Here is a 27,845-nt window from a genome sequence, read left to right on the forward strand (position 1 = left end):
AAACTACATACATACATACATATTTATGACGATACGTTTCCATTCTCCGGGGGTCATGTTTCCAGCTGTACCTGTTTCGGAAACTTCCAGACATTTGAGCAATTCGTGCAACTTAGATAAAAAAATGATTTCTGGGGAAGTCCCAAACTTGTCTTGCCTTGTTGATGATGAAGTTAAAAATGATTTCTGGTTAAGTCCCCAACCTGTCTTTGAAGATCATGAAACATACATGGAACCATAGAAAGTATCCTTGTTTCAGAGTTGCTTTACCTAATCCGATGTCATGTCCTCAATTGTTTTTTGTTAATTTCCAGTTAAGCTACATTGAGTGCATTTCCCTTGTACCAGGTTTCATTTTTGCATTTCTTACTCATGCTTTGATTGGACATAGTTCAATCTCAGTTACTGATTATTGTTCTGACTATTATCTTTATCTTTTTTCTGCCTGCAGTTGTAAACCTTCCTGGTTATCGTGACTTAGAAATGTTCTTCATGTGAGTCTAGGTCTGATGCCCCTACGCTTTTCAGTTCACTGTATTCAGAAAGCTCACGCAATATAATTGTCTACCTATACAGGATAAGATGTTTTATTGTGACCTTGCTATTTCATGCTAGTCGTCTACCAAAGCTTTGTATGTAGAGAATTAGTCCAGTTCTCTCTGCATTTTGTCTTCTTCATTTTAGAATAGAAATATTTAATGTGTATTATATATCAAAGCTAAAGTTGCATCAATCATTGTAGAAAATGGTCATAGCAATCAACAATTTTTTATCTTACAATAAAAGTGACATAAATAGATTTGCTTACACGATCACCTCAAACAGGAGCTCAGAATCCCAAGTCCTGACTGGAAACAAGAAACTGACTTTTACTACGAACATTGGTAAAATGAACACATATAACAGCAATAGCAAATTTTCAACACCTAGAGATGGTTGAAACATTCAACTCAACTTCTACCTAAACTTGAACATTTTTTCCAGTGTTCTTTATATAGTCTGGCCACCTTTCAGGCCATTTCAAGATATATGGTCCATGTGAAACATTATTGCTCTTCAGAATCACTAAATATTACTCAGTAGTTAGCTTGCCTTAGATGCTGCAGCAGCAGGGCGCAGAAGCAACAAGGACTTCTCTATATTGTTTATGGCTGTTCTAAGCGTGTCAAGGGATGCAGCATATGAAATACGAATGCAGTCATCATTGCCGAAGGCATCTCCTGGGACAAGAGCAACCTGCATTTATGACAAGCTTCAACCATCATCCATCCAATAAATAATAACAATAGTGATGAGGATACCAAAATTGCAAGTTATAAAAAATTCAGACAGTAGTAAGTTTTCCATAATTCCAGACCATGTAAAAATGAATGCAATGATATCAGATAACTGTGTCAACTCCAAATGGTCGCTGCACTATAATGAAAAGAATAACAATTACACATACTTGTGCCTTCTCTAGGAAGAAACGACAGAGAGCTTCTGAGCCATTGATAACACCAAAACCTTCCACTTCAGTTCCATAGTAGGAACTAAAATCGGGAAATAAATAAAAAGCACCCTTCATTAGAAGAAGAAACTAAATTAGTAAAACATTTCAAGGTTACTCCTACAAGGCTACAAGTCATAAGAAAATACAGTATTTCAACGAATAGGTGCATAATCTAGGACATATGCTCAAGCAAAATGAAGCATACCTGAGGCACTGGTAATTTAACACCCTCCATGGCTTGCAATCTTTGGACTAAGAAGTCTCTCCTCTCCCTGTATGCTTTGACCATAGTAGACACTGCTTCACTACCAGCATATCCCAAGGCCAAAGCAGCAACCCCTGCTTTCTGAGAGATACTGCTAGCACCTGATGTGGACTATAAGTACCAAGGACATTCCAACAGAAGCCTATAGTCAGCCAGTGCCTAATGTACGTGAACAATGTATTTTTATGATAAAACACTATATGGTCTGAACCCTGAAGGAGGAAATAAAGTGTAAGGGAGTGCTAAATATTGGAAGGCAGTCTAAAACTATTTCAACTAGTATGTCACAAATTCATTGAAGACAAATATATGCCATTCAGTAATCCAACAAACCTGGCTCTGAATTCTTCCACAAGCTGTAACAAAGTGCTTTGGTCCTGCCAAGTACCCAAGTCGCCAACCTGTCATTGCAAAGGCCTGGAGACAGGATACTTCAAATTTTATAAGTCACACTCTCCAAGAAATTCAAACAAGTCAGTTACAGTCCATTCACATTCATGCTATATACAAATAATTCTCAGGCTATCATTGCTTAAGAGGATTATTGGATTAATACTACTAAAGGTTTTTAAGTTAATAGCAGAAAATTAATTCATTATATATGACAAAGACCTCATGTTTTAAGGTGGTTTGTCCCTACAATTATAAAAAATCATGGCATGGCCCTCAGTGTTGATGTTTGAATCTCAAACGAGTAATGATAAAAGAATTACCTTAGAGAATCCATTAACAGTCAGTGTTCTTTCCCACATTCCTGGCAAAGAAGCAAAGCTCGTGTGCTTTGCTGGTGGATACATAATGTGTTCGTAGATTTCATCTGACAGAACCTGAAAAAAATCAGAAGAGGACATGTCAAATAGGCTCCTTAATTCCACAAATTTCAGCTTGCTGGATACATCAGCAAATAGCTACAATCAGGTTAATGTATTGGAAAGAAGATTGAATGAAAGAGAACATAACTAACAATGAAAGAACATTCTTGACAAATTTTGGTAACTAACCAGTAACTTAGGATGCTTTGCAACAATTTTTGCTATTTCTTCTAGCAATTCTCTTGGATAAACAGATCCAGTTGGGTTGGAAGGTGAACAAAGAATCAATAACCTTGACTTTTCATTCAGCTTTGAAGAAAATACTTCTGGATTCAATAGAAAATCATCTGATAATAAAGTTGGAATTATCACTGGAGTTGCATCTGCTAACCGAGCCATTTCAGTATAGCTTACCCAAAATGGAGCTGGAATAATAACCTGAAACAAACTAACAAGAGAGAATTACAAATACATGGACAATTAACAAGAAGGCCTATTTGAATAAACTAATCCCCATAGCCTGATTTAGAAGACACAACTGATGTACCCAAACTTAAACATTATAGAGAGGAAAAACTTAAAAGCTGCGGACAACAATCATAAGTGAAATGAATTTGTACAGGAGCCGGTCCACATTCTAGTTTTATGAAGCCAAAAGAAGTTCTTTAAGGGTCATACCAGATGTCTGTTTCATATATGAAAAGATATACAGATGAAAGCATTTAACACTTGAGATTGTCTGTTAAGATAGTTGTTGACTTGGATATTTTAAATTATACTTTAGTGGACCAAGATAACTATTATTTGAGATCCTAAATCACAAAGTGCACAAGCAATCAAGCATATTTTAACCACATGACAACTAGGCATTATATCAAACATTTGAAAAATGAACCTCTTTTAACTATAATCCATTGCTCTCACAGAAAAGGCTGGAAAGAAAACCCATGTCATCCATGTTAAGAGAGATAAATTACAAGAGTTTTTACTTGCTAGGATTTTAGAGATCCTTTCTTCTACGAGAAGCTGTCTGATTCTTTATCATTGTCAAGTATTTTCAGAAGGCTGCTGATTAATCTAGATTCTAGTAAATAAATCTCCCTCCAAGCTTAACACTATACTGCTAATATTTCCCAATATCAACATGTACCCGTCACAACTCCTAGTATCTTTAAGGTTCCTTGATCTTTTCATTCTCGAGTTAATCTTGGACCCAGTGTTACTTGGGAGTAGGAGCGAAAGCGGGGAGCGGGAGCGAAAATGGGTGCGGGAGCGACATTTTCAAAAGCTCCTGGTTTGGGAGCGAATCCTAGAGCGATTTTTATATAATATATATATATTATATTTTGACACATATATGTCAACAAAAACATGTAGAATGATGAATTAGATATAAAAAAAACATAGATTGATCATTGAACCATATAACATCAATCATCTAGAAGTTATAATCCTCATCAACCACGTCCACAAGTTAGTAACATACAACATCTTGAGTCTTGTGAATCATGATTCATCAATCTTAAAGTTTCAATTTCAAGCTTTCAAAATTGAAAATTCAATATACAACATTTATCATCTTTGATCACCAAAGTTGCACTTGTAAGCTAAGTTTAACCATTACAAGAAATAATATCTAACATGAAATGAAATGTTATAAAATGAATTATGAAATGAAATGAAACAACTTTCACGAAGCATCATATTCATAATTCAGAATCATTACCAATGAGTTATAATTGCCAACTTCAAACTTCAAACTTAAATTGTCACAGTCATATATTGTTTACAAAAAATATCATTATGATATGAAAGAGTCAAGACTCAACAGTTATGAAAACTAATAGAAACTAGAAAAGACAAGTAAACTGTAAATCTATTATCTACTACTTCATGTGGCCCTTGCCACGAGAAGTGTCTGATGTATGAGCAGGTCGTGGTGGTCTTCTAGGAGTCTCCTCCCGCACAAACCAACGACCAAAACCAGAAGGCACATGCCCTCCACGTGAGGGTGTAGATGGAGGCAGCGACAGCAAAGGAACAAGACTCGGAACTCGAGCACTGCTACTAGATGGTGGAGGTGGCATAGTTATTGCTTCATCTTCCTCTCTCATAAGTTCTGCTTCCAGTTCTTCAAGATGTATAGTGCCATCCTCCAAATTATCATCCTCTGGGTGGTTGTCCCAAATTTTATATGTTGGATCCTCATAAGCCCGATCACAGTAATGACTCAACAACCTCAAGTTGTAGTGCACATAAACCAAGCTTTCTGCCCGGTTTTCATTGAGTCTGTTTCTTTTCACATTATGTATGAAGTTGTAGGTGCTCCAACACCTCTCTGCAGAAGAAGTATTTACAACCTGCGAGAGAACCTTTTTTGCCAATTTTGGCAAAAGTCCCTAGCCGCCATATGATTCCCACCATGTGAGAGCATCAAATTTGTCTCTATCTTCCATTGCATGAAAGGTACCAAACAAACCAGTGCAACTGAAGTATCTGCCTAATTCAAGACGCACACTAGCACATTCCTCCCTGTCAGGTATCAACTTTTCTAATGCTTGCAAATATCCTGTAGATACCTCTTCATCTATATGGGGTTTGACCCTAACCCCACCCCCTGGTGCAGGTTGGCCCAACCAAGATGCAGAGTAGTATTTTGGCATAAGGATATGTGCCAAGCAATGTAGTGGAACATTAAGTTTATCCCACTGTAAACACATACAATCGTGAATTAGTTTATACAAGTTGGGATCATTGTTATGAACAATATCTTTTATTTGCCCCAACATGGTATCCATCTGCTCATACACCTCGCCAATCATTGGTTTATCCGTACCTGCAAACCAAATCATGTGATAAACGGACTTGGTGAAATCCAATACTTGCCTCACACGTGCCCAAAACATACCATCAAGAGCGGCCTCCTCCACCTGTTCAAAAACTTGCCTATCAGCTGCATTTGTAACCCTTTCCTTTAATACCTGCCAGTGTGGACTTGATACCATGCTAGCCAATGACTCTTTTACCTTCAAAAGGCACCTGAAGGTGAGGTAATAGCTACCAAATCTAGTCCTCGCAATCTTCAACAACTCTAATCTTGAGTGACTGCGGAAAAGGCCATGGGTATTGCTATGATTTGTAATAAATTTTATCATTTCTTTGCCTCTCTTGTACAAATTACCAATCCATTTGTATTGTTCGTTTTTGTTCTTAACAATATCATGCATCAAAAGGTTCATTGTGTGAACCAAACACCCAGACCAAAATATGTTGGGGTATTTATCCTCAATAATTGCTTCCGTTGCCTTACAATTAGGAGCATTATCAGTGATGACTTGGATGACATTGTATGGCCCAATACGCTCAATTGTTTCAAGTAATGGTTCTGCAATGTTGATGTCGGTCTTGAACTTGTCTGAGTAATCATATGCTGAAAGAAAGATGGCACCACTAACAGACACGGCAAATACATTTATCAATGGCTTGCCTTTTACATTTGTCCATCCATCAGAGATAATGGACACCCCATGTTCAATCCAAGAACTTGTCATTATATTCAAAGAATGTGATATTTTTGCTTTTTCATGATCAAGTCCAACAATTCTTGCCTTGTCCCTAGGACTCTTGTATCCTTTAGGGGCATCATTTATGGCAGAAACCATTTCGTGCCAATAAGGTGAGCGAAGAACATTGAATCGTATCCCACATGCATAGAGAAACCTGTAAACTTTTGAATCCACATCATTCCTACACCCTTCATCAAGGAAACTTGATATGCTTCTACGCCTTAAACCTAGTGACCCTATGCCTCCATATCCACTGCCTTGGGAGGATGCTGAAGGAGTTCTTTGTGCATGTGATTGTGAGCTTGGTTCAAAGAAACCCTTTGATTTTTTAGATTTGTATTGGGCTTCCTCCTCTTCCCTTATGTATTTGGCTCTATCTGCTGCTGACACACCTGAACAAGTTTTGATTCCTATTTGTTTATCTCCATCCCATGGCCTTTTCCCGCAAAGGTGCTTTCTGGCATGGGTGTATGAACCTGTGTAATTATTGTTGCAATGGGGGCAATGAAATTTAGTGGTTCCACCCCCTTTCCCTGCTTCAGGCCTATTAACATATTTCCACAATGGAGTTTGGTCTTGTTTAGTTTTTTGAGCTGACTCATGTTCACTCTCCTCCAGCTCCTCCTCACCAGGGTTTTCATCAAATCCACTATGACCCCCTTCTTCATCCCCTTCTTCATTTTCAACCCTCCTTTTTCTACTCTCCAACACCATAATAACCAAAAAAGGAACCAAGAAGAAGAAAATGCCAAGAAATATAACCATGATGTTTGAATCTGCAAAAAAATGGAATGGGAATGGGAATGGGAGAAAAAAAATTATTTATTTATAATTTTATTTAGTAATGATTCATGAACATTAAAAAAAAATTGCTAGAACCTACCTCTTTGGCCTCCAATCTCCCCTCCTTGCTTTCTCTTGCTCCTTGCTCCTTGGCACTTGCTCTCTCCTTGCACCTTGCTCCTTGCTCTCACTCTCACTTGCTCTCTCTTGCCCCTCACTCTCTCTTGCTCCTCACCCTCTCTTACTCTCCTCTTGCTCTCACTCTCTTCTAAAATAATGAAATTGATTGGAGGGAGGGTTTATTTATATTCCCTCCCTCCCTTCCCTCCCTTTTTCCCCCAAAACCAGCGACGCTTTATTTTTTCCACCGGCTTCTTTTTTTTCCGCGCACGAATTTTTTTTGTCGCTCACCCGCTGGGAGCGGTCAGGAGCAGTCGAGAGCGGAAATTTTTTTCCGGGAGCGATTTTGGGAGTACGCTCCCGCCCGGAGCGCAGATTGGAAGCGGGATCGGGGGGGAGGGCACTCCCCGCAACACTGCTTGGACCTAGAGTGAGCTATCTAGTCCATGCTTGTTTCTGGATGTTTTATTGCAATAACATCCATCATGCTAAATCACAGGACACATGGACATGGGGATTCTGTCTGACAGAAGACACATAGACACCCCAAATCTGTAGTAGCAAGATTTGAACATCGATATAAATACAATTACAATTCAGTGTGGAAAAGATACATAACGAAAAAAGCCTAGTATGACTCCCGCACAGAAGTATACTCGGTAATGATCACTGTAGCATAGAAATACAAGTACATAAAATTAGCGCTATCTATTAAACAAGGCTCTAAGGGGATGAATCAGGAAAGAAAATTATCATTCATTCTGAATTAAGACTTAGAAGCTGAAGTACCTGGAATTATTTCTGTTGGAGGTAAAATGCAGCACAAAGAGATAACCCATAAATGCATTGAGATTAGCAAAAAAGCAGCCCATAAATACATCTAAAGGCCTCTCTTGATAGATTTCAGGTGCTCGTGAAGCAGAGCAATAATCACTTGAATTGGAAAAACTTCGGCCTCGGGATGCATAACTTACAATAGATCAGAGAAAATAACACATTCCTTGAAATCTGTCAATTTTTTTTATAGGGTTTTCTTCTTTGGAGGTTTTTGGGTCTTTTTTGCCGTTCATGGGTTGGACCCCATACCATATCCATACATGAAAATTGCTGCCAAATCTCTCTGCAGCAAAGCCTAAATCTTTGCTACTATGCTTGCAACGCAACACAGGAAACATGTATGTATACAATGATAGCATATGTAGGTACACACACAGCAAACTGGAGTGTATAATGTTACTACCTTATTAAACTGGACCCCAATCACTGGCCTCAAAACAGGGGCCCCACATTTAAAACCCCTCTAGAGTTAATTTAGAATGTTGGCTCTCCAAAGTCATTTTATTAATTTTCTTTCGAAAATGGGTTTCAGTTTGTCATTTGACATACTGTAACTGTGGAGAATTTTCCCTTGTTTGACTTTGCAGAAAAAGATAGTTTAGGATGGGTCAAAGCATACTACAGCAGCAGGAACAATGAAAGGTCAAAGCAAACCCTTGACTTCCCACATAAAATAGTAATTAATTTTCCCTGAAAATAATCTGTTTCTTGTCACTCAGATAAGAACCTGGGTGGTTGGGAAATAGATGCAATTGATCTTACCTCATCACCCGGTGAACAAACTGCTAAAACAGCTTGCATGATGCATTGTTTTGCTCCGTTACTAACCAATATCTGGTCAGGTGTATATGAGAGGCCATTTTCCTCTGTGAATCCAAGCAAGCAGTCTTGTTAATTTTCCAATCAGAGAAAATTATTTGTGACAAATAAATGATTATTTTAGAGGTCCCAAGAAACAAAATCCTGAATGAAACGATTAGGGTAGAGTGAGAAAATAACCTTTTAACTTATGACAAATAGCAGTTCTAATCTCCATAGTTCCTGCATTAGGTGTATATCGAGTATAGCCATCCTGAATTGCCTTAATGCCTGCCTGAATCCAAGGGCATGTCAGAGTAGGGCAAACCATCCCAAATTGTAGACACTGAATTATCCTCTAAGGTTAGTGAATGTATAAATTTATCATTAGGTGTGGACTACTCACCTCAGCTACTGCATCTGGTGTATTAAAATCAGGTTCACCAGCTGCTAATCCAATAACAGGAACTCCAGCTTGCTTAAGTGCAGTTGCAAGGTCTGTTATGGCCATTGTCTTTGATGGTTTAAGGGCTGCCACCCTTGGACTCAGTGAGATATCAAGTTGTGGTACACCATTTCCACTGTCCGTCTCAGCCATGGCTCTTATGTTGAACAAGCAACAGCTCCCCTTTTTTCCAAACGTCCTATACATATATCACAGAACCCAAGAAATATTACATGTATATAATGTTGGAAATCTGGTTAGATGCCAAAATCTTATACTGTATCGCATTATCTAACAAAGAACAAGCATGAGTTGCCTAACATTAATTGAATTCGAAGTTTAAACTTCATTGCTACCACCATACAGATTTAGTCAATGTTCTACCAAGTTTCTGTGACAGGGAAGCACAGGAGCAGGGAGACGTACATGGGGATGTGTGGAAGCACCCCCAAATTTTCGGGAAATTCAGGGGGGCAGGGGGCCATACAGGTGCCTACCATAGGGGTCCCCACCTCTAAAAATATAAATATAAAAACAACAATGATAAAATCCCAACAATAACAATTCATTCCATGCAAATTCATCATTGTGCAATGTTAATAATAAATGGAAAACAGTTAAATAGTACTAAATTCGAATTTGTAAATGATATAAACATGATTCATGATTCAGATTCAGATTCAGAGATAAATAAGTTGATTCATAAGCCACAAATGGAACAGAAATAGTAAAATATTGATACATTGATTTAAATTCATCATTCTAGAATCTAATTAGTACTAAGAAAAATAGTAGATATTGAAGTCTGAAATAGTAAATTGAAATTACTCAAACTCAAAAATAGGAGTGACATGTCAAAGACTCAGTCTGGGGTCATTAGTATCTAGAGTGAAGACTCTAAAGTTAAAACTGAAGATTAACAATGGACAATGAACATTGAAAATAAAATGAGCATCAAGTAAAAGTGAACAAAAGGTAAATAAAAGTGAAAGTGGGGTAGGAATTTTTTATATATTGTTTTTATTTTTTTATTTTTTTAACCTTTATAAGCAAAAAATTGGGAGGATGCCCAAAAATCCCCCTTTCATGGGTGGACACCTGGAAGCACTCATTTTCTTGGAGAGATGCCCAAAAATCCCCCTTTCATGGGTGGACACCTGGAAGCACTCATTTTCTTGGAGAGATGCCCAAAAGTCTCTGTTGACCACTGGAGTGGCACCTGATGATTATATGAAAAACTCCATGCCCAAGGATGCTCGAGAGGACACTTGTACCATCAGTTATCATTAGCCAATAGAGTTTTTTAAACTCTACTTCTATTTTTCATCATCTTTCTTGTACTCAGATTCCACACCCTACGGAGAACTGGAATAAGTGATACTAGTAATGATGAGTTTTGAGTCTATAACAGGCCTAGGATATTGGGACTCGATCAACAAATGAGTACACATTGGAGTGTTTTTTTTATCTGGTTAATTATCCCTTTTTTCCAGAGGCAGATAATTTTCTGGGTTTTTTCACTCACTTTTTACTCCAAAGCCAAGGTGACGGTTTGAAGGTTGAACCCCTAACACATCTTACTGTCTAGAGTCGATATATATTACCATACTAGATCACACAAAATTTCATGGAATTTGGTTAGGTCTAAGTAATTATTTTTTAATTTTTTAGATTTTCCGCACTGCGGAAATCGCTAATAAAATTATACTTGTAATGTAATAAGTGATGTTTAAAGAAGTTGTATGGGGTATGAGTAATGAAATTTGCACCTCTCACCCTCAACTTTCTACTATGACACACTTTGATGGGTTAAAAATGTGTTTTAAACCCTCAAAACCCACTTTTCCTAAGTTTAGTGGGAAATCTGGCAATTAATTAAGCCAGAAATTAAATAAATGAAGAAAAATAAATATCCACACATGCTAAAATGTTGTGGAAATAGGGTGGAAAATTATGGGGAAGTTAAAGTGAAGTCTCAAGGTGATGTGGACTCCTAAAATCAAGAAAATGACATGTGCTCAAATATAATCGAATTTCTAGCGTTAAATGAGAAAGCTGCTTACTTGAAAATTCGAATTTGTGAAGTTTATGCACATTTGGAAGGATTTGGGAGAATATTTGGTAGAGATTTTTGTGGGAAATTGTCCCCACATGGGTTAGCACCCATATACACTTGTCATTCCATCATAAAATTCGAATTTGGCACATATGAGAAGAAGAAAATGATGTCCACTTGCCAAAATTAGATTTTTACACTTGGCATTGGAGCTCCATTCAACAAATTCGAATTTCTTTTTGGGATTGTCACCTCATGCCACTTGTTTAATCACTCCTACATTGGGATTGGCTCCCATAGTTCTATATAATAGAGCCTTGAGCTCTCATTTGTATATATTTGTTACTAGCTATTGTGCTTGCGGAAGCGCTGGTGCCTTGTACACTTTCAAAAATATCAATAAAAACTTTGGGATTTCATTCATGAGATGTTCCTCCTTTGGGAGTGTGTGATGAATTGTTGATCATTGGTATAATTCTTTTTACTCATGTTTTGATCTAATTTGTTTCCATATGTTCTTATAGATTTGTTAATGTAGAGCTATCTTGCATTGACATTTGATTTAAAAGTATGCTCTAGGTATAGAATGCTCTAGTTGGTTTAAATAAATTTCTAGAGTTTCTTATCATTGTTTATTGCTAAATCTATATGGAACTAATTCTTGATTGAAGTTTTGTATAGGGAACATCTTGTTGGGATCACAAAATCAAGCGTGAGGGGAAGTCTTTGGAGAGACCAACCCACTCTTGATACATTCTTAAAGAAGCTCTCATTTGTTCTTTGACACTACATAGTCTTATCTTACAAAGTTGTTTTGCAAGGGTTTTGGCACATAGCTTGTACACAAGCCAAGAACTTCTAAATTTAAATTTCTTTTAAAAAACATTGTACTTGATTTCTTTCATTTGCTATCTAAGAGCTTGAAGATGGCTAAGCAAAAACGAGAGTTTACTCTCACTCTTTAGCTTAGCCTTTATAATTGTACATATATATTTTATCTTGTTGATTTTTTCACTAATACTTAACTTATTTTGCAGTCATTGTTTGGATTGTTTGCTAACACCTATGTGGCAGATTTTGAAGAGCAACCTCCCGCAACATCTAACAAGTGTTTGCAGGACCTTTGCAAATGTTGGGGGTTCAATTTCCAAGTATGTCATGAGCCCTTTTGAGGCTTCTTTTGGCCATGTCAAGTTCACTAGAGGGCTGCCCATTTTCTTCTCTAAGCCATGGGAATTTGGAGGAAACTCACACCTTGTTTCCCTGGCATAAGTTTTGTGAGATCTTGTCACTACTTTCTCAAGGAAGGAGGTCTAGTGTCCAAGTTTCAAACAATTATTATGAGGACTTTAAAGGGCCCTTTCCTCGTTGTAATATTAATAAAAGATCTAATTTGCTTGTGGGAGCTTGGGATTTCTTCCATGGTATCCTATCTCCCCATTTAGAGGGAGGTTTCTCTTGGGTGGATTGACATTTGCATGGTTTAAGCTTTCATACTTCATTCACTTACTTGCATGTTTTAATTGGGAATTAACACAACCTCACTATCACATTTCATTAAGTTAAAGTTTGTTACAATTATATTTGAGCTTTGCATTCTATACCTCATTGTTGCTTGAAGCTATAAGCTTACATTTTACTTTGGGCAATTCATCATTTACATGCAAGCAGTTTATATTTTTAACAAACTTTGATTCCTTTCCATTTACCTTAGTAAATTGTTTCATGAGCACTTGAATACATGCTTCAATTTTATGCTACATTGTTATCTGGAATATTGGAGCAATTTATTGTCAGCCTATTTGAAACAAATTTTACTTTCAAGCAAATTACTTGTATCATTTTAATTCATTGATGAAACACATGCAACAGTTATAAGCTAATTTTATTCCTCCAATTGAAGTTATTATTGCAACTTATGTTGAACACTATTTAATTTTCAAGCGTTGCAAATCAATGACAATCTCTTTGAAGCATTTGCATGTATCATTATTTTAATTTGGGGAATTAACATAATTTGCATTTCATCTAGGCATTTTAGTGTAGGAAGGCTCCAAGCTTCATTAAAACTTTACCTCCAACATAAGTTGGTTGAAGTAGACATCTTAGGGATCCTCTACTCCGCTATTGACTCCTCACTGTGAGATCCATATCTTTGAGCGAGGGTGAGGTCTGAGGATTGAAGAGTTAAATTGTAAACTTGTTGTAGAGATAGTTAATAAAATTAACCAAGAGCACTTTCCATTACATTTACTTTACTGTCTTTTGATGGTTTGAGTTTTCATATGCAAAGTCTATTTCAAAAACAAGTATTGTAATCCTTTCAAACTAGTGCTTCATTTTCATGCTTCAAGTCTAATTGCATATTGATGTCTTGGTTTAGCACTTCCTTTTTTTTTACATTTCCAAATGAGTTACTAATTGTTGGGTTTTGACAAGATATGTTTCACATGTTTTGATTTATAAAGTTGATTATCTCAAAAGCATTTTGTATCTTACATATCTTGTGCTAACAATTTTTTTTTACATTTCAAGTTTACTTTGCTTTCTCTTTTAAGACCATTGCATTTTACTTTGAGAAAATATATCTTTTGAGCAAATTCCTTATAAGGCATTGGTTTTATGGTTTTTCTCATGTTAATGATTGGCATTATTATTCCAAGTTGCTCACATCATATTTGGTCATAAATCCTTAAAAGTAATCCATTTTCACTATAACACTCTCCTAGAAACTCACATCTTTTAACTTAACTTTTCATTAGGGACCACCCCCCTTAGCTAACCTAGGAGATAGCTCAAACGGAGAGAGTCGGGATTAGTGTGACAGCCCCTTCTCTGAATTCCCTGCCACCAACCACACCTTGTGGCATTGAAGGCTTTTCTCACTGACTTGTAGGTAGGTGTAGGCGGCAAGGTCAACAGTCCCCATTTTGGAGAAATGCATCCCCCACATTGAGGAAACATTTTCCCCTGTGTTTCCCCATGTTTCCCCAAAAGGGGGATGTGGGAAACCATTTCCCTAGGTGCCATCCCCACCCTTTTCGAGAGCATGGGAAACGTGGAGGAGCACCCCCTACTTTGGGAATATGTCCACGTGGAACACTAGATTTAGTCCCAGATGTTCTAAGCAATCATGTTCGCTAGATGGCCTAATGAGTTGAAGGGTTTTCAGTGTTCACAAACAATAAAACAAAGCAGATTCCTACCCAAGTATAGTGCTTCATATATTTCCCTTCAGAGTAAACATACAAGAAGCAATTGACATGGCCATTTATGAAAGTGCAGGCCAACATGTGCCAATCTGCAATCATGAATTCAATCAGAGAATTGTCAAAGAGAATATTTGAAGAACGGTTTAGCCAATGTTTTAAATTGTACTATAAGCCTTAAGAGGGGGTGTTAGCGTATAAATCTCAGTTGATGTAATCTAAGAAAATGATAGATCATTTTTAGATAAAGGAATTACATTGTAAAGGTAGCACAACTGCCTTGCCAATGATATGAAAGGGGATCAACTCCATTGTACAATTTGACTTCATTGTAATAAAAGTGTATCTTTTACATGAGTTGGCTGAGCCCATTTCAAATCAGGATTTCTTGTATACTTAGAAAAATGGCATAAATGAAGAGCCTATTGGATCAATAGATTAGAGAAACAATGGCCATGAGGCAAGAGCAGTACCCTGATCCTTAGGAGAAGGATACAAGCATGTTATACTATCATGTTCTGAGGAGGATTCTGCCATCTACCATACTCTCTGATGGTAGATAATAAGCCTAGAGGTTTTCTCAAGAGGAAGAATATAAGCACCAGACTCTACTTGTAAAATACATTGAGAAAGGGCCTGTTTCCTTTTGACCGAGGATTGTCATCGATGTCAATATGGCAATATTCTAGATACTAGATGACGATATGAAGCCAAGGGGAAGCAGAGCAGATCCATGAAGAGACAGGAGCAAGGCCATCAGGATAGCCAAGCCATAAGCAAGAGGAGCTACAGGAGGAGCCATATATATATGTAGTATATATATGCCAAAATTGAGTTCTCAGAGCTACAGGAGCAAATAGAGCGAGCAGGACAGAGCACATATATATGCCAAAGAAGAGGAGCAAACGGAGGAGCCATATATATATATATATATGCCAAAACAGAGCCATCAGAGGAAGCAGATTACACAATCGGGTGCTATCGAAGGCCAAAACCCATCTATATATGCATTAACAAGCTATCGGCGCTACAGGAGAAGTAATATATGCCAAAGGTTCGGCTGCCAAAGGAAGAACTATCGAAGGAGTAGAGCTATCGCATATGCCAAGAGTAAGGTGCATTAGCGGAGGAGCATATAAACAGAGTTAAAACAGCGGAGCAATATATATATACAGGGTTAATGGAGTGGAGAATATACATATAAATAGGTGAATGCATTATCGAAGGAGAAAACCATATATATATATGCGTTTAACGCAAACAGAGGCCAAAAACCCATATATATGTGCTTAACACTATCGACAGCCAAAACTATGCATCCCCAGCAAATACACTATCGGAGGCCAAAACTCAAGTATATATGCCTTTACACTATCGGAGGCGGAAAGCAGACTTGAAATCTTATACACGAGAGTGTTGAGTCGTATCAAGTCCGGCACATAATATCGCATCGGGACTTCGGTAGCGGAAGTCATACAGTGTTAAGCGGCCCCTTTGCGATCGCTGATAGCGATACATATATATGCGGACCCGCCGCAACATTGCAATATAAGTTAATCTATTATCGCATCCGTCACAATCACATATGTTATGAAGCCTTGCCACACCCAAGCACCGATTGCGATGAACGTTGTGGACCCGATGCGACATCACAACTTGGCTTAATATAATATCGCGTCCAGTGGTGGATCGGCCGTCGGCCATCGGCGGTGTCATGGGCCCGACATATAAAGGACCGCCGGGAGTCGCGAATCGCCGATTGCGATTTAAGTTGCGGACCCGATACAGTTTAGATGCGGGTGTAATATTGCTTGAAGTCCGCCCCTTAGTCTTTTGACTGGTTTTTCTCATATACTCTGTGTAATGAAATATTTGGCTTGCGCAAGGTGTTTTAGGCCGAAAGGCTTATGATAGTCGTTCCGATGGTTCAGGAGGTTGAACATCAATTAAATGGGGTGATTTGTGGCGAGTGTGATTGCGATTGGGACACGACATCTCCGTTAAACTGAAAAAACCCTATGTATGTCCATAATGATTAGAAAATGAAACGTTGTTACGGTGTAATGCGTTACAATGATTTCTCTGAGTTTTCCTTGGACTTCTCTTATGAAGTTACGTGTCCATGGAGTATCAGTGAACTCGAACAGCTCATAGGAAGCCACAGCAATTGCGGAGGGAAGCCAAAGGATCAAGTGAGGCAAAGGAATCTACAGCGATGTAGGAGGAAGCCAAAGAGCCAGCGAGAAAGAGGAAATCGATAATCAGAGGATCAGGTATGAATAAAAACAGGAAAAACAGAGAACAATGGCGTCGTTGAACGCTGTTGAATGTTGTTGAAGGGCTGTTGAACGCTGTGGAAAATAAGCTGGAGGAGACAGAGGCAGCGAGAGGATCCAGCGGAACAGAAAGAGGGCCGAAGGGCCAACAAGGCAGCAGATAGTCGAAGGGGCAGTAGCCAGCACTGGTATTAAAGCATATGTGAATGTATTTCTGGGAAGTAAGATTGCAATAGCAGAGAATAGTGAGAAGCAGCCACACCTGCAACATTTACTGTGACTGGTAGAACAGAAGCTTGAAACAGAGAAGTGGTTCTTGTGTAGAGCTTGGTTGTCATTGATGTTGTAGCATGGAGACTACAGTGAAGCTGTAAACAGACAGAACTCAATAATGAAGAGTTCTGAGAGCAGAATATCACTATCAACTGTGCTTTGACAATATTGGGTCGGAACCCTTGGGGCTGGTGCCTCAGAAGCAAGAAGGATTGGAGTCCTTGGGGGCTGGTGCCTCAGAAGTAAGTAGGATAGGAGTCCTTGAGGTTGATGCCTCAGAAGTAAGAGGAATTGGAGTCTTTGGGATTGGTGCCCAGAGATTGGAAGGATTGAAGTCCTTGGGAGTTGGTGCTCCTAAGTCCAAGACTGGTGCCTTGGCGAAATAGAGTTGGAGCTCTGGAGGTTGGAGCCTCACAAAAGTCCAAGTTGGTGCTTGGAAACTGATTGCAACCATCTATATATTGTATCTATTTTACTACACAGTTTATATTAATAAAAGCATTTATTCTTGTTGTTCATCTTGTGTTCTGAATATATATGTTTTAACTGGTAAAACAATAGTCGGAAAAAGAAATACTGATTCACCCCCCCCCTCAGTATTTCCAACAATTGGTATCAGAGCCAGGTTCCTTCATTCAAGGCTTAACAGCTTGAAGGTTGACCTTTAGAACACAAATGGCGAAGTCAAGGAAGAAAGTCTCCAATCCTCCCAAGGATGTGTCTCCCTCTACTGCTAAAATAGAAGACAATTAATTTGAGGAGGCTCCAAAGCTCAATGGGAGCTTTAATATATGGGAAGAAAGAATGAGGAATTTCTTACAGACTCAAGGCATTGAAATCTAGAAATCAGTGATTAATGATAGCAGAATGGATAGAGAATCCAAGGCGTACAATGCAAAAGCAGTAAAGGCAATCTTGAATGGACTACCTGATTCTGTAAAGAACAATCTAGGAAAAGATTCATCAGCAAAGGGCATATGGGACAAACTTCATGATCTTCACTCAAAAGGAGCATTGACCATGACCATCAGTCAAGAAGATGATGGAAATCAAGAAGGAAATCCAAAACCCATCATAGAAGCTGAACATGAGAATGATGCCATCAAGGCTAAAACAGACCTAGAAGATGAAGAGAATGAAAAAGACTTTGTAGAAGATCTCCTCACTCAACTTATGGCTGCCATGGAAGAGATTAACAATCTGAAAAAGGAAAATAAGGAACTTAAGAAGATAGCACTAGCTGGTGACCAAGATCAAACAAGGAATGAAGAGCTTGTCAAGCTTAAGAATCAATTGAATAAAGCAAAGAAGCAGGAAGATACCTTGTCAAGTCAACTTGAACAAAGGCACAAGAGCTTGAACAAACTTGAAGAAGAGATTGGTCAGCACAAGGTAGAGGTCTCCTCTCTCAAGCCTCAACTACAAGAAGCAAGGAAACAAGCACAAGGAGCTGAAAAGACCATGGAAGCATTGGAAGTCATAGAAGGATAGGTTAATGAAGCAGGAAAGGAAAGAAACACCATGATCTGTCAACTGAAAGCAAAGGATGAAGAAATCTTCAAAATGAAGTCAGATATCATCTCCCTTAAAATAGAAGTAGATGAAGCTACTCATAGCAAGGAAGAAACTGAGAAACAACTTGCCAAGAAGAATAATGAGTGTGAAAGAATGGAAGAAGAGATTATCTTCCTCAGAACAAAGGCTGAAGGGATGAACAAAATCTTGAAGAGCTCTCAAGCCTTGGATGACATGCTCAGCTATCACAGATGTCCATCTGATAAATCAGGGCTCGGGCATGCAGGTGAACCCTCAAACAAGAATGAAAATGCTCTAAACAAAATAGATGTGAAGAAGCCAGAAAGAAATGGTGATGCTCCCAGTTCCAGCAAATGCAAGGAGAAAAATCAAGGCTACAAGAGATGAAATCCTGCTCCAAGAAGAAATGTAGATGATGTCAAAGATGCGAGAGGCAATGGTTATCAACAAAGGATCTCAAGGCAGAAAGGCTTCAGAAGTACATCAAGGAAACGTCCATCTCCCAGGTACCAAAGTTCATTTTTTGGCTATTGTTATTCTTGTACAAACTTTGGTCACGTGGCAAAAGACTGTAAAGCATATCATAGAGATAGATATTATAGTCCCTAACAATCTCCAAGAAACAATTTTGCAGGAAGAAATCATGAGTTCTTATTCATGAACAATGTAGAATGCTTCAAGTGTCACAACATTGGTCATATGGCACGTGATTGTAACTTAACTTGGGCTCTTACACAAGCTAGAACCATGCAAAAGAAGAAAGTTACACAAGTATGGAGAAGGAAGGAAATACAATCTGAAAGTCCCTTGAGCTCTCCAGCCAACAACATATGTCATTGGCCTGAATTTTGACAATCTAAGCATTTTATGAGAAGACTCTGCCAAAAGGAGATGATGCATACAGTTAGGGGGAGCCTGTAATTCTTGATCATTATCGCTGAAGCTTTTAATGAAAGGGTCCTTATGAAATCCTTCTTGAACTATATTAACAGTCATTCTTTGATAAAGATCATTTCTCAGGGGTACTCCATTGAAGCATATGATCCTGTAACCAGTCTTTGCACTGTTGTTAAAGATGTTTTCCACTTAATCACTAAGTAGAATTTGAAGCAACAGAGAAAGTCATCTAATGCTAGAGAAAATAGGGCAAACAACCATGGTGTTGTTATCACAGAAGTTTATGTCTTAACTTAGGGATTTAATGTGAGAACAGATAAATTCTGGACACTAATAGAGGCAGTCTTCAAACAAACAGATACATCTGGAATGGAGTTTGAAGTAAGATCAGCTGGCAGCATATAACAAACTGAAGCATTGAAAATAGATGCAAATCAGTACAATGTTTTTTAAAAGACAATCACAGATCGTATATCTAAATCTGCTAGCAGAAATAACATGTAGAGACATGTACAAGAACACAAGGAAAAGATGGCTCATAGGAAGGAGAATGTTGTGCAGTCAAGCATAACTTAAGCTAATACAGATCACTTAAGAAATATAGCAACAGTAAGGCACAACCCCTCACATTTTTGTCCAAATGCAATGATGATTGAATACTAGATGGCAGTAACTTAAGGAGAAGCACAGAGACACAAAGGAACTCAGATCTGAAGAAAGATAGCAAGAAAGACAATCTCAGGGGCATTTTCTCTTGATTCGGACTATGAAGGCCTCTCAATGTTACCTGTGGAGACAACAATATGGATTGAAGCATAAAAGCCTGGACTTGGACACTTGGTGTATAGCTATTTGAAATCTGATTGTAAGCATTGAAGTAGAGCACCTTTAAGTATTGTAGAAGCCATGATAAAGTAGATTTGAGACATGAAGAGGGAATAATGTGCAAATTGATGATAAAACATCAATCCTTCTATCTTGAGTAAAAAGAGGAAGAGCACTGCGACAGGGGGAGTCACAGACCCATGAAGATCTACCATTCATGAAGAACAGAAGCAGTTTGATAGGGGGAGTTCCAGAGCACTCCTTTGCCATTGATGTCAAAGGGGGAGAGAAGAAGAATATTGCCATCAATAACAAAGGGGGAGATTGTTGACTTAGGTTGTCATTGATGTCAATATGGCAATATTCTAGATACTAGATGATGATATGAAGCCAAGGGGAAGCAGAGCAGATCCATGAAGAGACAGGAGCAAGGCCATCAGGATAGCCAAGCCATAAGCAAGAGGAGCTACAGGAGGAGCCATATATATATGTAGTATATATATGCCAAAATTGAGTTCTCAAAGCTACAGGAGCAAATAGAGCGAGCAGAACAGAGCACATATATATGCCAAAGAAGAGGAGCAAACAGAGCAAACGGAGGAGCCATATATATATATATATATAACATATATATATGCCAAAACAGAGCCATCAGAGGAAGCAAATTACACAATCGGGAGCTATCGGAGGCCAAAACCCATTTATATATGCATTAACAAGCTATCGGCGCTACAGGAGAAGTAATATATGCCAAAGGTTCGGCTACCAAAGGAAGAACTATCGGAGGAGTAGAGCTATCGCATATGCCAAGAGTAAGGTGCATAAGTGGAGGAGCATATAAGCAGAGTTAAGACAGTAGAGCAATATATATATATACAGGGTTAACGGAGTGGAGAATATACATATAAATAGGCGAATGCATTATCGGAGGAGAGAACCATGTATATATATGCGTTTAACGCAAACGGAGGCCAAAAACCCATATTTATATGCTTAACACTATCGGCAGCCAAAACTATGCATCCCCAGCAAATACACTATCGGAGGCCAAAACTCACGTATATATGCTTTTACACTATCGGAGGCGGAAAGCGGACTTGAAATCTTATACACGGGATTGTTGAGTCGTATCGGGTCCGGCACAAAATATCGCATCGGGACTTCGGGAACGGAAGTCATACAGTGTTAAGCAGCCCCTTTGCGATCGCCGATAGCGATACATATATATGCAAACCCGCCGCTACATTGCAATATAAGTTAATCTATTATCGCATCCATCACAATCGCATATGTTATGAAGCCTTGCCACACCCAAGCACCGATTGCGATGAACGTTGCAGACCCGATGCGACATCACAACTTGGCTTAATATAATATCGCGTCCAGTGGTGGATCGGTCATCGGCCATCAGCGGTGTCATGGGCTCGACATATAAAGGACCGTCGGGAGTCGCGAATCGCCGATTGCGATTTAAGCTGCAGACCCGATACAGTTTAGATGCAGGTGTAATATTGCTTGAAGTCCACCCCTTAGTCTTTTGACTGGTTTTTCTCATATACTCTGTGTAATGAAATATTTGGCTTGCACGGGGTGTTTTAGGCCGAAAGGCTTACAATAGCTGTTCCGATGGTTTAAGAGGCAGAACGTCAGTTAAATGGGGTGATTTGTGGCGAGTGTGATTGCGATTGGGACACGACATCTCCGTTAAACTGAAAAAACCCTATGTATGTCCATAATGATTGGAAAATGAAACGTTGTTATGGTGTAACACGTTACAATGATTTCTCTGAGTTTTCCTTGGACTTCTCTTATGAAGTTACATGTCCATGGAGTATCAGTGAACTCGAACAGCTCAGAGGAAGCCACAGCGATTGCGGAGGGAAGCCGAAGGATCAAGTGAGGCAGAGGAATCTACAGTGATGTAGGAGGAAGCCAAAGAGCCAGCGAGAAAGTGGGAACCGATAATCATAGGATCAGGTATGAATAAAAACAGGAAAAACAGAGAATAGTGGCATGGTTGAATGTTGTTGAATGTTGTTGAAGGGATGTTGAATGTTGTGGAAAATAAGCTGGAGGAGACAGAGGCAGCGAGAGGATCCAGCAGAACAGAAAGAGGGCCAACAGGACAGCAGATAGTCGAAGGGGTAGTAGTCAGCACTGGTATTAAAGCATATGCAAATGTATGTCTGGGAAGTAAGATTGCAATAGCAGAGAACAGTGAGAAGCAGCCACACCTGCAGCATTTACTGTGACTGGTAGAACAAAAGCTTGAAACAGAGAAGTGGTTCTTGTGTAGAGCTTGGTTGTCATTGATGTTGTAGCATGGAGACTACTGTGAAGCTGTAAACAGACAGAACTCAATAATGAAGAGTTCTGAGAGCATAATATCACTATCCATTGTGCTTTGACAATATTGGGTCTGAACCCTTGGGGCTGGTGCCTCAGAAGCAAAAAGGATTGGAGTCCTTGGGGGCTGGTGCCTCAAAAGTAAGTAGGATAGGAGTCCTTGGGGTTGATGCCTCAGAAGTAAGAGGAATTGGAGTCTTTGGGATTGGTGCCCCAGAGATTGGAAGGATTGAAGTCCTTGGGAGTTGGTGCTCCTAAGTCCAAGACTGGTGCCTTGGCAAAATAGAGTTGGAGCTCTTGAGGTTGGAGCATCACAAAAGTCCAAGTTGGTGCTTGGCAACTAATTGCAACCATCTATATATTGTATCTATTTTACTGCACAGTTTATATTAATAAAAGCATCTATTCTTGTTGTTCATCTTGTGTTCTGAATATATATGTTTTAAGTTTTAACTGGTAAAACAATAGTCGGAAAAAGAAATACTGATTCATCCACCCCCCCCCCCCCTTCAGTATTTCCAACACTTCCACCAAATAAAATATTGAAGCATGATAGTCTGGACTCTCTCAATGCAAAACCATTTTGTAATATGTTTAACTGTAAGATACCCTCTAGGAATATCTTAGAATTTCCCCCTTTACTCTCTGAGTTTTGTCTGAGTTTTCAGTGAGTGTTTTTCGTCAAACAAATTGGATACAAGTGGTTGTAGGTGCACTTTTTTACCAAGTAATTTCAAAAGAGATAGCACAGTGCCAAAAATATGCCACATAAATGTTTTAACTAGCTGAATGTACTGTATAACAAACTCAGAAATACAAATGCCATATAAATATGTTCGCCACAGCCATAAATTCAGTGATACCCAGTCTTTCTATTAATTTACAACAGAGATAACAGAGTGTAATGGAAAGAGGAACCTGATTTAAGTTTTTACATTACAGGATTTAGAATATCAGTCCACTTTAATGGGTAGCTTCAGCAGTATGGTCTTCAAGGTATCATCTCCTGGATGACAGATGAAGCATGCTACACCCACAATAAAGGAAATATAATAATAAATATCAGCAACAAGTACATACAGATCTGCTGTAGAATTGGCACTCCAAAACACGAGTCTGGAAGCTCAGTCAACAAAGATAAATAGTCCAGCAAGCATGAACTCCTTCAGCCTTCAATACGTTATCAGCAGGAGGGAAAATGCTACCCGTGGGCAGTTTGAATGGGTACCAGAGAGAGAGGCTCAGCCTCTTGCAGAATATCAGCTCAGCTCCTTAGTAAACTTGCCCCTTTAATCAGTTCTAAGCCCACCCACGGACAGAGACACCTCTCAACAACGAACACGGTTAGCAACAATGAGACTTGGCTCCACAAACAGGCTAAATATGGCAGCCAACTCAGCCAACTAAGTAAGAGACGTTCAGCCTCATTTAATTGGTGAAACTCGGCCCTTCAAAGATCAGATTTGACCATCAATAAAATGGTTCATACTCAGCCAGCATAGCAGAGATAAACTCAGCCCTCATTAACAACCCAAATCGACTCTCCAACAGCAGAGATAACACAGCCTCTTTTAGCAATGGGAACTCAGCCACTTAGTCAACAAAACTCGTCCAGCACACAGTACATAACCTCAGCCCTTTATTAATGGCAGAACTCAGCCCTCATAAAAAGATGGGACTCGACCTCTTGGCTATTATGGGCTCAGCTTGTATAAAGAGAGAGAAAACCAAAAGTTAGTCCATAAAATCAACTAATAACACTATGGACTTACTCCCTTCTGCAAAAATATTATCCTTGAAACAAAATGTCGGAATCTAACTGATCCCGCTCCCAAACTAGCTAGGGTGTATGGATTCAACACCGAAACTAGCACCCAACAATGAAGGTTTCCAAAAACCATAGACTCTTCTCCAAGAGCTCTCCAAATTTCTTTTTCTCAAGTGGCAAAATGGTAGAATGAGAGGAGACCCCTTATTTCCATTTTTTATAACTCACTTGACTCTTTTGCCACCCTTTTTACTTTTTTCCAATGTTGCACGAAGCGGAAGCGTTTTTTGGAAGCGGGACGCGGAAGCGTCATTTTCCAAAAATCTAGGAAGCGAAGCGTCCGCGGAAGTGTCTGCTATATATATATATATATATATATATATATATATTTGCATTTATACTCAAAACAAACATCCCAAATAGCAAATTAATTGTAGAAGACATGAAAACATGCATATTTTTGCATAAATCAAGATAGATATAACATCCATTGTACATTAATGATTAATTATTCGAGCATCAACCATTTAGATGCATCAACCATCTAGAATCTAGATTCTTCTCCTCTTGTCTAGCCTTTGCCTCTACCTCGATTGTCTAGGGATATTAGTCAACATTGCCCAATTTTGATCGAACTGCCTAATTCAAGACTTAAAATATGGTAGAAAAAGCTTAACATGCTTGATCGATGATTTTGACTTGATTGAAAGGTAATTTTTTGCTAAGGGCGTGCCACGTGACAAAGGAGTTCAACAATTAACACCACCAACACTAGGGTACATATAGGGCTTGGTGCTCTTGATTAAATGCTAATCGCATACCTTCATACTTGATATAATCTAATGAAATGCCACAATCCCATTGATCCTGAATTCCTGAAAACTGTGAAGTCTGCTGAATTTTGAATAGGGTATGAAATTCTATTTTCTCCATATGAAGTCCAATGAGGCTGGAACCACTCTCAAACATCCTGAGTCATTTCATGGTAATGTTAAAAATTTAAGTAAAAGGAAATGAAAAATAAAGGAGAATGTCACTTTTACTTTAAGAATTTAACATTACCATGAGGGAGCATCTGCTATATTTATATTTTTTTTTGCCTTCATTCGTCACCCTAACCCAAGGTGGACCCACCCCCAACAAGCAAACTCACCTAAAATTAAAAAAAAAAAAAAAAAAAAAACGATTTTCTAAACGCTTTTCTGAAAGCTTTTCCAGAAGCGTACGCTTCCTCCTCCGAAGTGTCATACGAAGCGCGCTTCGACGCTTTCGTACCATGCTTCCGAATTTCCAGGAAGCGGCAAAAAATTCGGAAGCGCGCTTCCGGCCAAGCTTCCTAGGCACTTCCGTACGGGGCGCGCTTCGGGGCTTGGAACCATGGGGGGGGGGGAGGGGGGGAGGGCTTCGAACATTGCTTTTTTCCTCCAATTAAATAATAAAAGCACTTTTCCTTTCTTACTTAATAAAGTGACTTTTATTAACTAATTAAAGCCACTTTTAACGCCGGAAAATGCTTGATTCGCCTCCACAGTCACACTAGCCACCCAAAGCCCCTTTTCATCATCTTGCCCTGTAGATCTTTTCACCTCATTTTCAATGAGCTATTACACTAAGGTGTTTCTCCAAGTGATTAGCCCAAAACAACATCCTAAGTGAAATTAATTAAAATATGTCCATTTAACTTCGTTTTACGGGAATTGTCAAAATACAATGAACCAAGAGCGGACCGTACGAAACTGACCTTGATGATGAAATATGTTAAGCAATCCCAGCGAACCCATAAAACTCCTCTAAAACCCTCTGGGCTCACCAATGGAGTAATCTCACTCCTATGACCGAGCGACACAAGCTCTGGAAATCCCTCCTAATCACCTCACAAGGTAATCCAATATTTGGGGACATTACAGTCTCCCCTCTTGTTGTGGTAAAAACACAACCCCCCATTATTCACTTAATTTTCATTATGGGGACCCTTTGATTGAATGGTTACTCATATTACTATCTGCTTTTGAGAATTTGGATTGCTTCAAGGAGTTCAATATTTTCCTATCTTCCTATCATAACTTTTTGATCTCATTTGGGTTGTTTAGTTTGTAAATAGCGCCTAATTGAAAATTGGATATTTTTCACTGCTTTGGCCTTATATAGTGTATTTTACCTTTTATTTTATAAATTTCCTTGTTTGTAAATAATTAATTTTCAATTGTAAATATTTTATTTTTATTTTATACCATTGAAGGATTAAACCAGCAGGTAAGGACGGGTCTATGGCTGGGCCGGGTCAGCCGCAGAGAACCCACGGTCTAAACCCGGACCCGGTGGATTTTCCATAAGACCCAACTACCCGTATCAAACCCGTGGGTAGCCCATAAGACCCTTATCGGACCCGTATAAGACCCGTCGGGCATGAAAAGGCACAAACTGTCCAGAATTTCAAATTTTTTTTCTTTTTTGGAAATGAGGTGGAGGGAAAGGGAAATTGGAGGGAAAAAATGCTATATAAGCACCTCTCTCCCTTCCATTTCTCATTCACTTATCATTTGAGTGTTTAGCTAATTTGTGTGAGTGTTGAGAGTGAAGCTAAATGAGCCTGAAGGAGCTGTTGGAGAAGGCTAAAGGAAGCTAAAGGGGGCTTCTTCAGATTAGACTAAGCTTCAAGTAGGCTTCATGAACCTAGTTAGAATGTTTTCCATGTTTTTTCTTATGTTTACAAATTTTTTTGAGGTTTAGGGTTGCCTGTGGTTGAGTTTCTCAAATTATAAGAAAAAATAAATAAATATATATATATATTGTTCCAGATTTTATCACCATGCCACCAAAGGGTTTCAAACACTGTCGTGATTCGACATGGGCACATGGTCAACGAATCATCGTCGATAATGACCACAATATCAAGTGCAATTATTGCAATGCCACAATACATGCAAGCATAAACAAGCTGAAATACCACCTAGCCAAAATTCATGGGAATGGTGTGGGATGTTGTCCAAGTTGCCCTAATGAAGTCACTACTGAAATGGTAGCTGCTTTGGAATCCATTAAAGAAGCAAGTTCTAAGAGGGCAAAAAGGAAGGATGAGATTGTTGGGATAGGTAGATCTTCATCTCAGAGTGAAACACAGTTTCAAAGTCCAGGTATTGGTAACTCCTCTTCAAGTGTTGTGGCAAACAGGAGTATAACCTCTTCTTTCTTCAGTCCTCGTACAACTCCAGGATCTCAACCAACCTTGGACAGTTTCAATGAAAAGAAGAGGAAGGAGGCAGATATGGCAGTGAGGAGGTTTTGGTACCATAACAGTCTTTCATTCAACTATGCAAAGTCTTATTTTTATCAGCCCATGGTGGATGCCATTGCAAGTGCTGGCCCTAGATACAAAGCCCCATCTTATAATGCACTTAGGGGGAAAGAGCTAGATGAGGAGCTTGAGTGTGTCAAGGAACAATTGGAGAGCATTAAAAGCTCATGGAAATTTACAGGTTGTACAATTATGTCTAATGGGTGGACAGATCAAAGGGGTAGAACAATAATAAATTTTGTTGTA

At 38.8% G+C, this 27,845-nt stretch overlaps 1 protein-coding gene across 1 annotated transcript in view; it reads right to left on the reverse strand.

Annotated features, from left to right (window-relative positions):
- Window positions 1-752: 752 nt before the first annotated feature.
- The window catches only part of AAT (aspartate aminotransferase), an 81,210-nt gene continuing 54,117 nt past the window's right edge, over window positions 753-27,845 (reverse strand). Inside the window, exons 2-10 of the mRNA XM_089435857.1 lie at window positions 9,080-9,317; window positions 8,875-8,968; window positions 8,638-8,741; window positions 2,759-3,007; window positions 2,471-2,584; window positions 2,091-2,174; window positions 1,698-1,868; window positions 1,448-1,561; window positions 753-1,236 (exon numbers count right to left, since the gene is read on the reverse strand). Of these exons, the coding sequence (XP_089291983.1) occupies window positions 1,084-1,236; window positions 1,448-1,561; window positions 1,698-1,868; window positions 2,091-2,174; window positions 2,471-2,584; window positions 2,759-3,007; window positions 8,638-8,741; window positions 8,875-8,968; window positions 9,080-9,317 (1,321 nt within the window). The 3' untranslated portion in view covers window positions 753-1,083. The remainder of the gene's footprint in view (window positions 1,237-1,447; window positions 1,562-1,697; window positions 1,869-2,090; window positions 2,175-2,470; window positions 2,585-2,758; window positions 3,008-8,637; window positions 8,742-8,874; window positions 8,969-9,079; window positions 9,318-27,845) is intronic.

The sequence above is a fragment of the Pinus tabuliformis genome, chromosome 5_2 (assembly GCF_031772625.1).
Source record: "Pinus tabuliformis cultivar Carrire ecotype Pingquan chromosome 5_2, CPIR1, whole genome shotgun sequence".
Lineage (NCBI taxonomy): Eukaryota > Viridiplantae > Streptophyta > Pinopsida > Pinales > Pinaceae > Pinus > Pinus tabuliformis.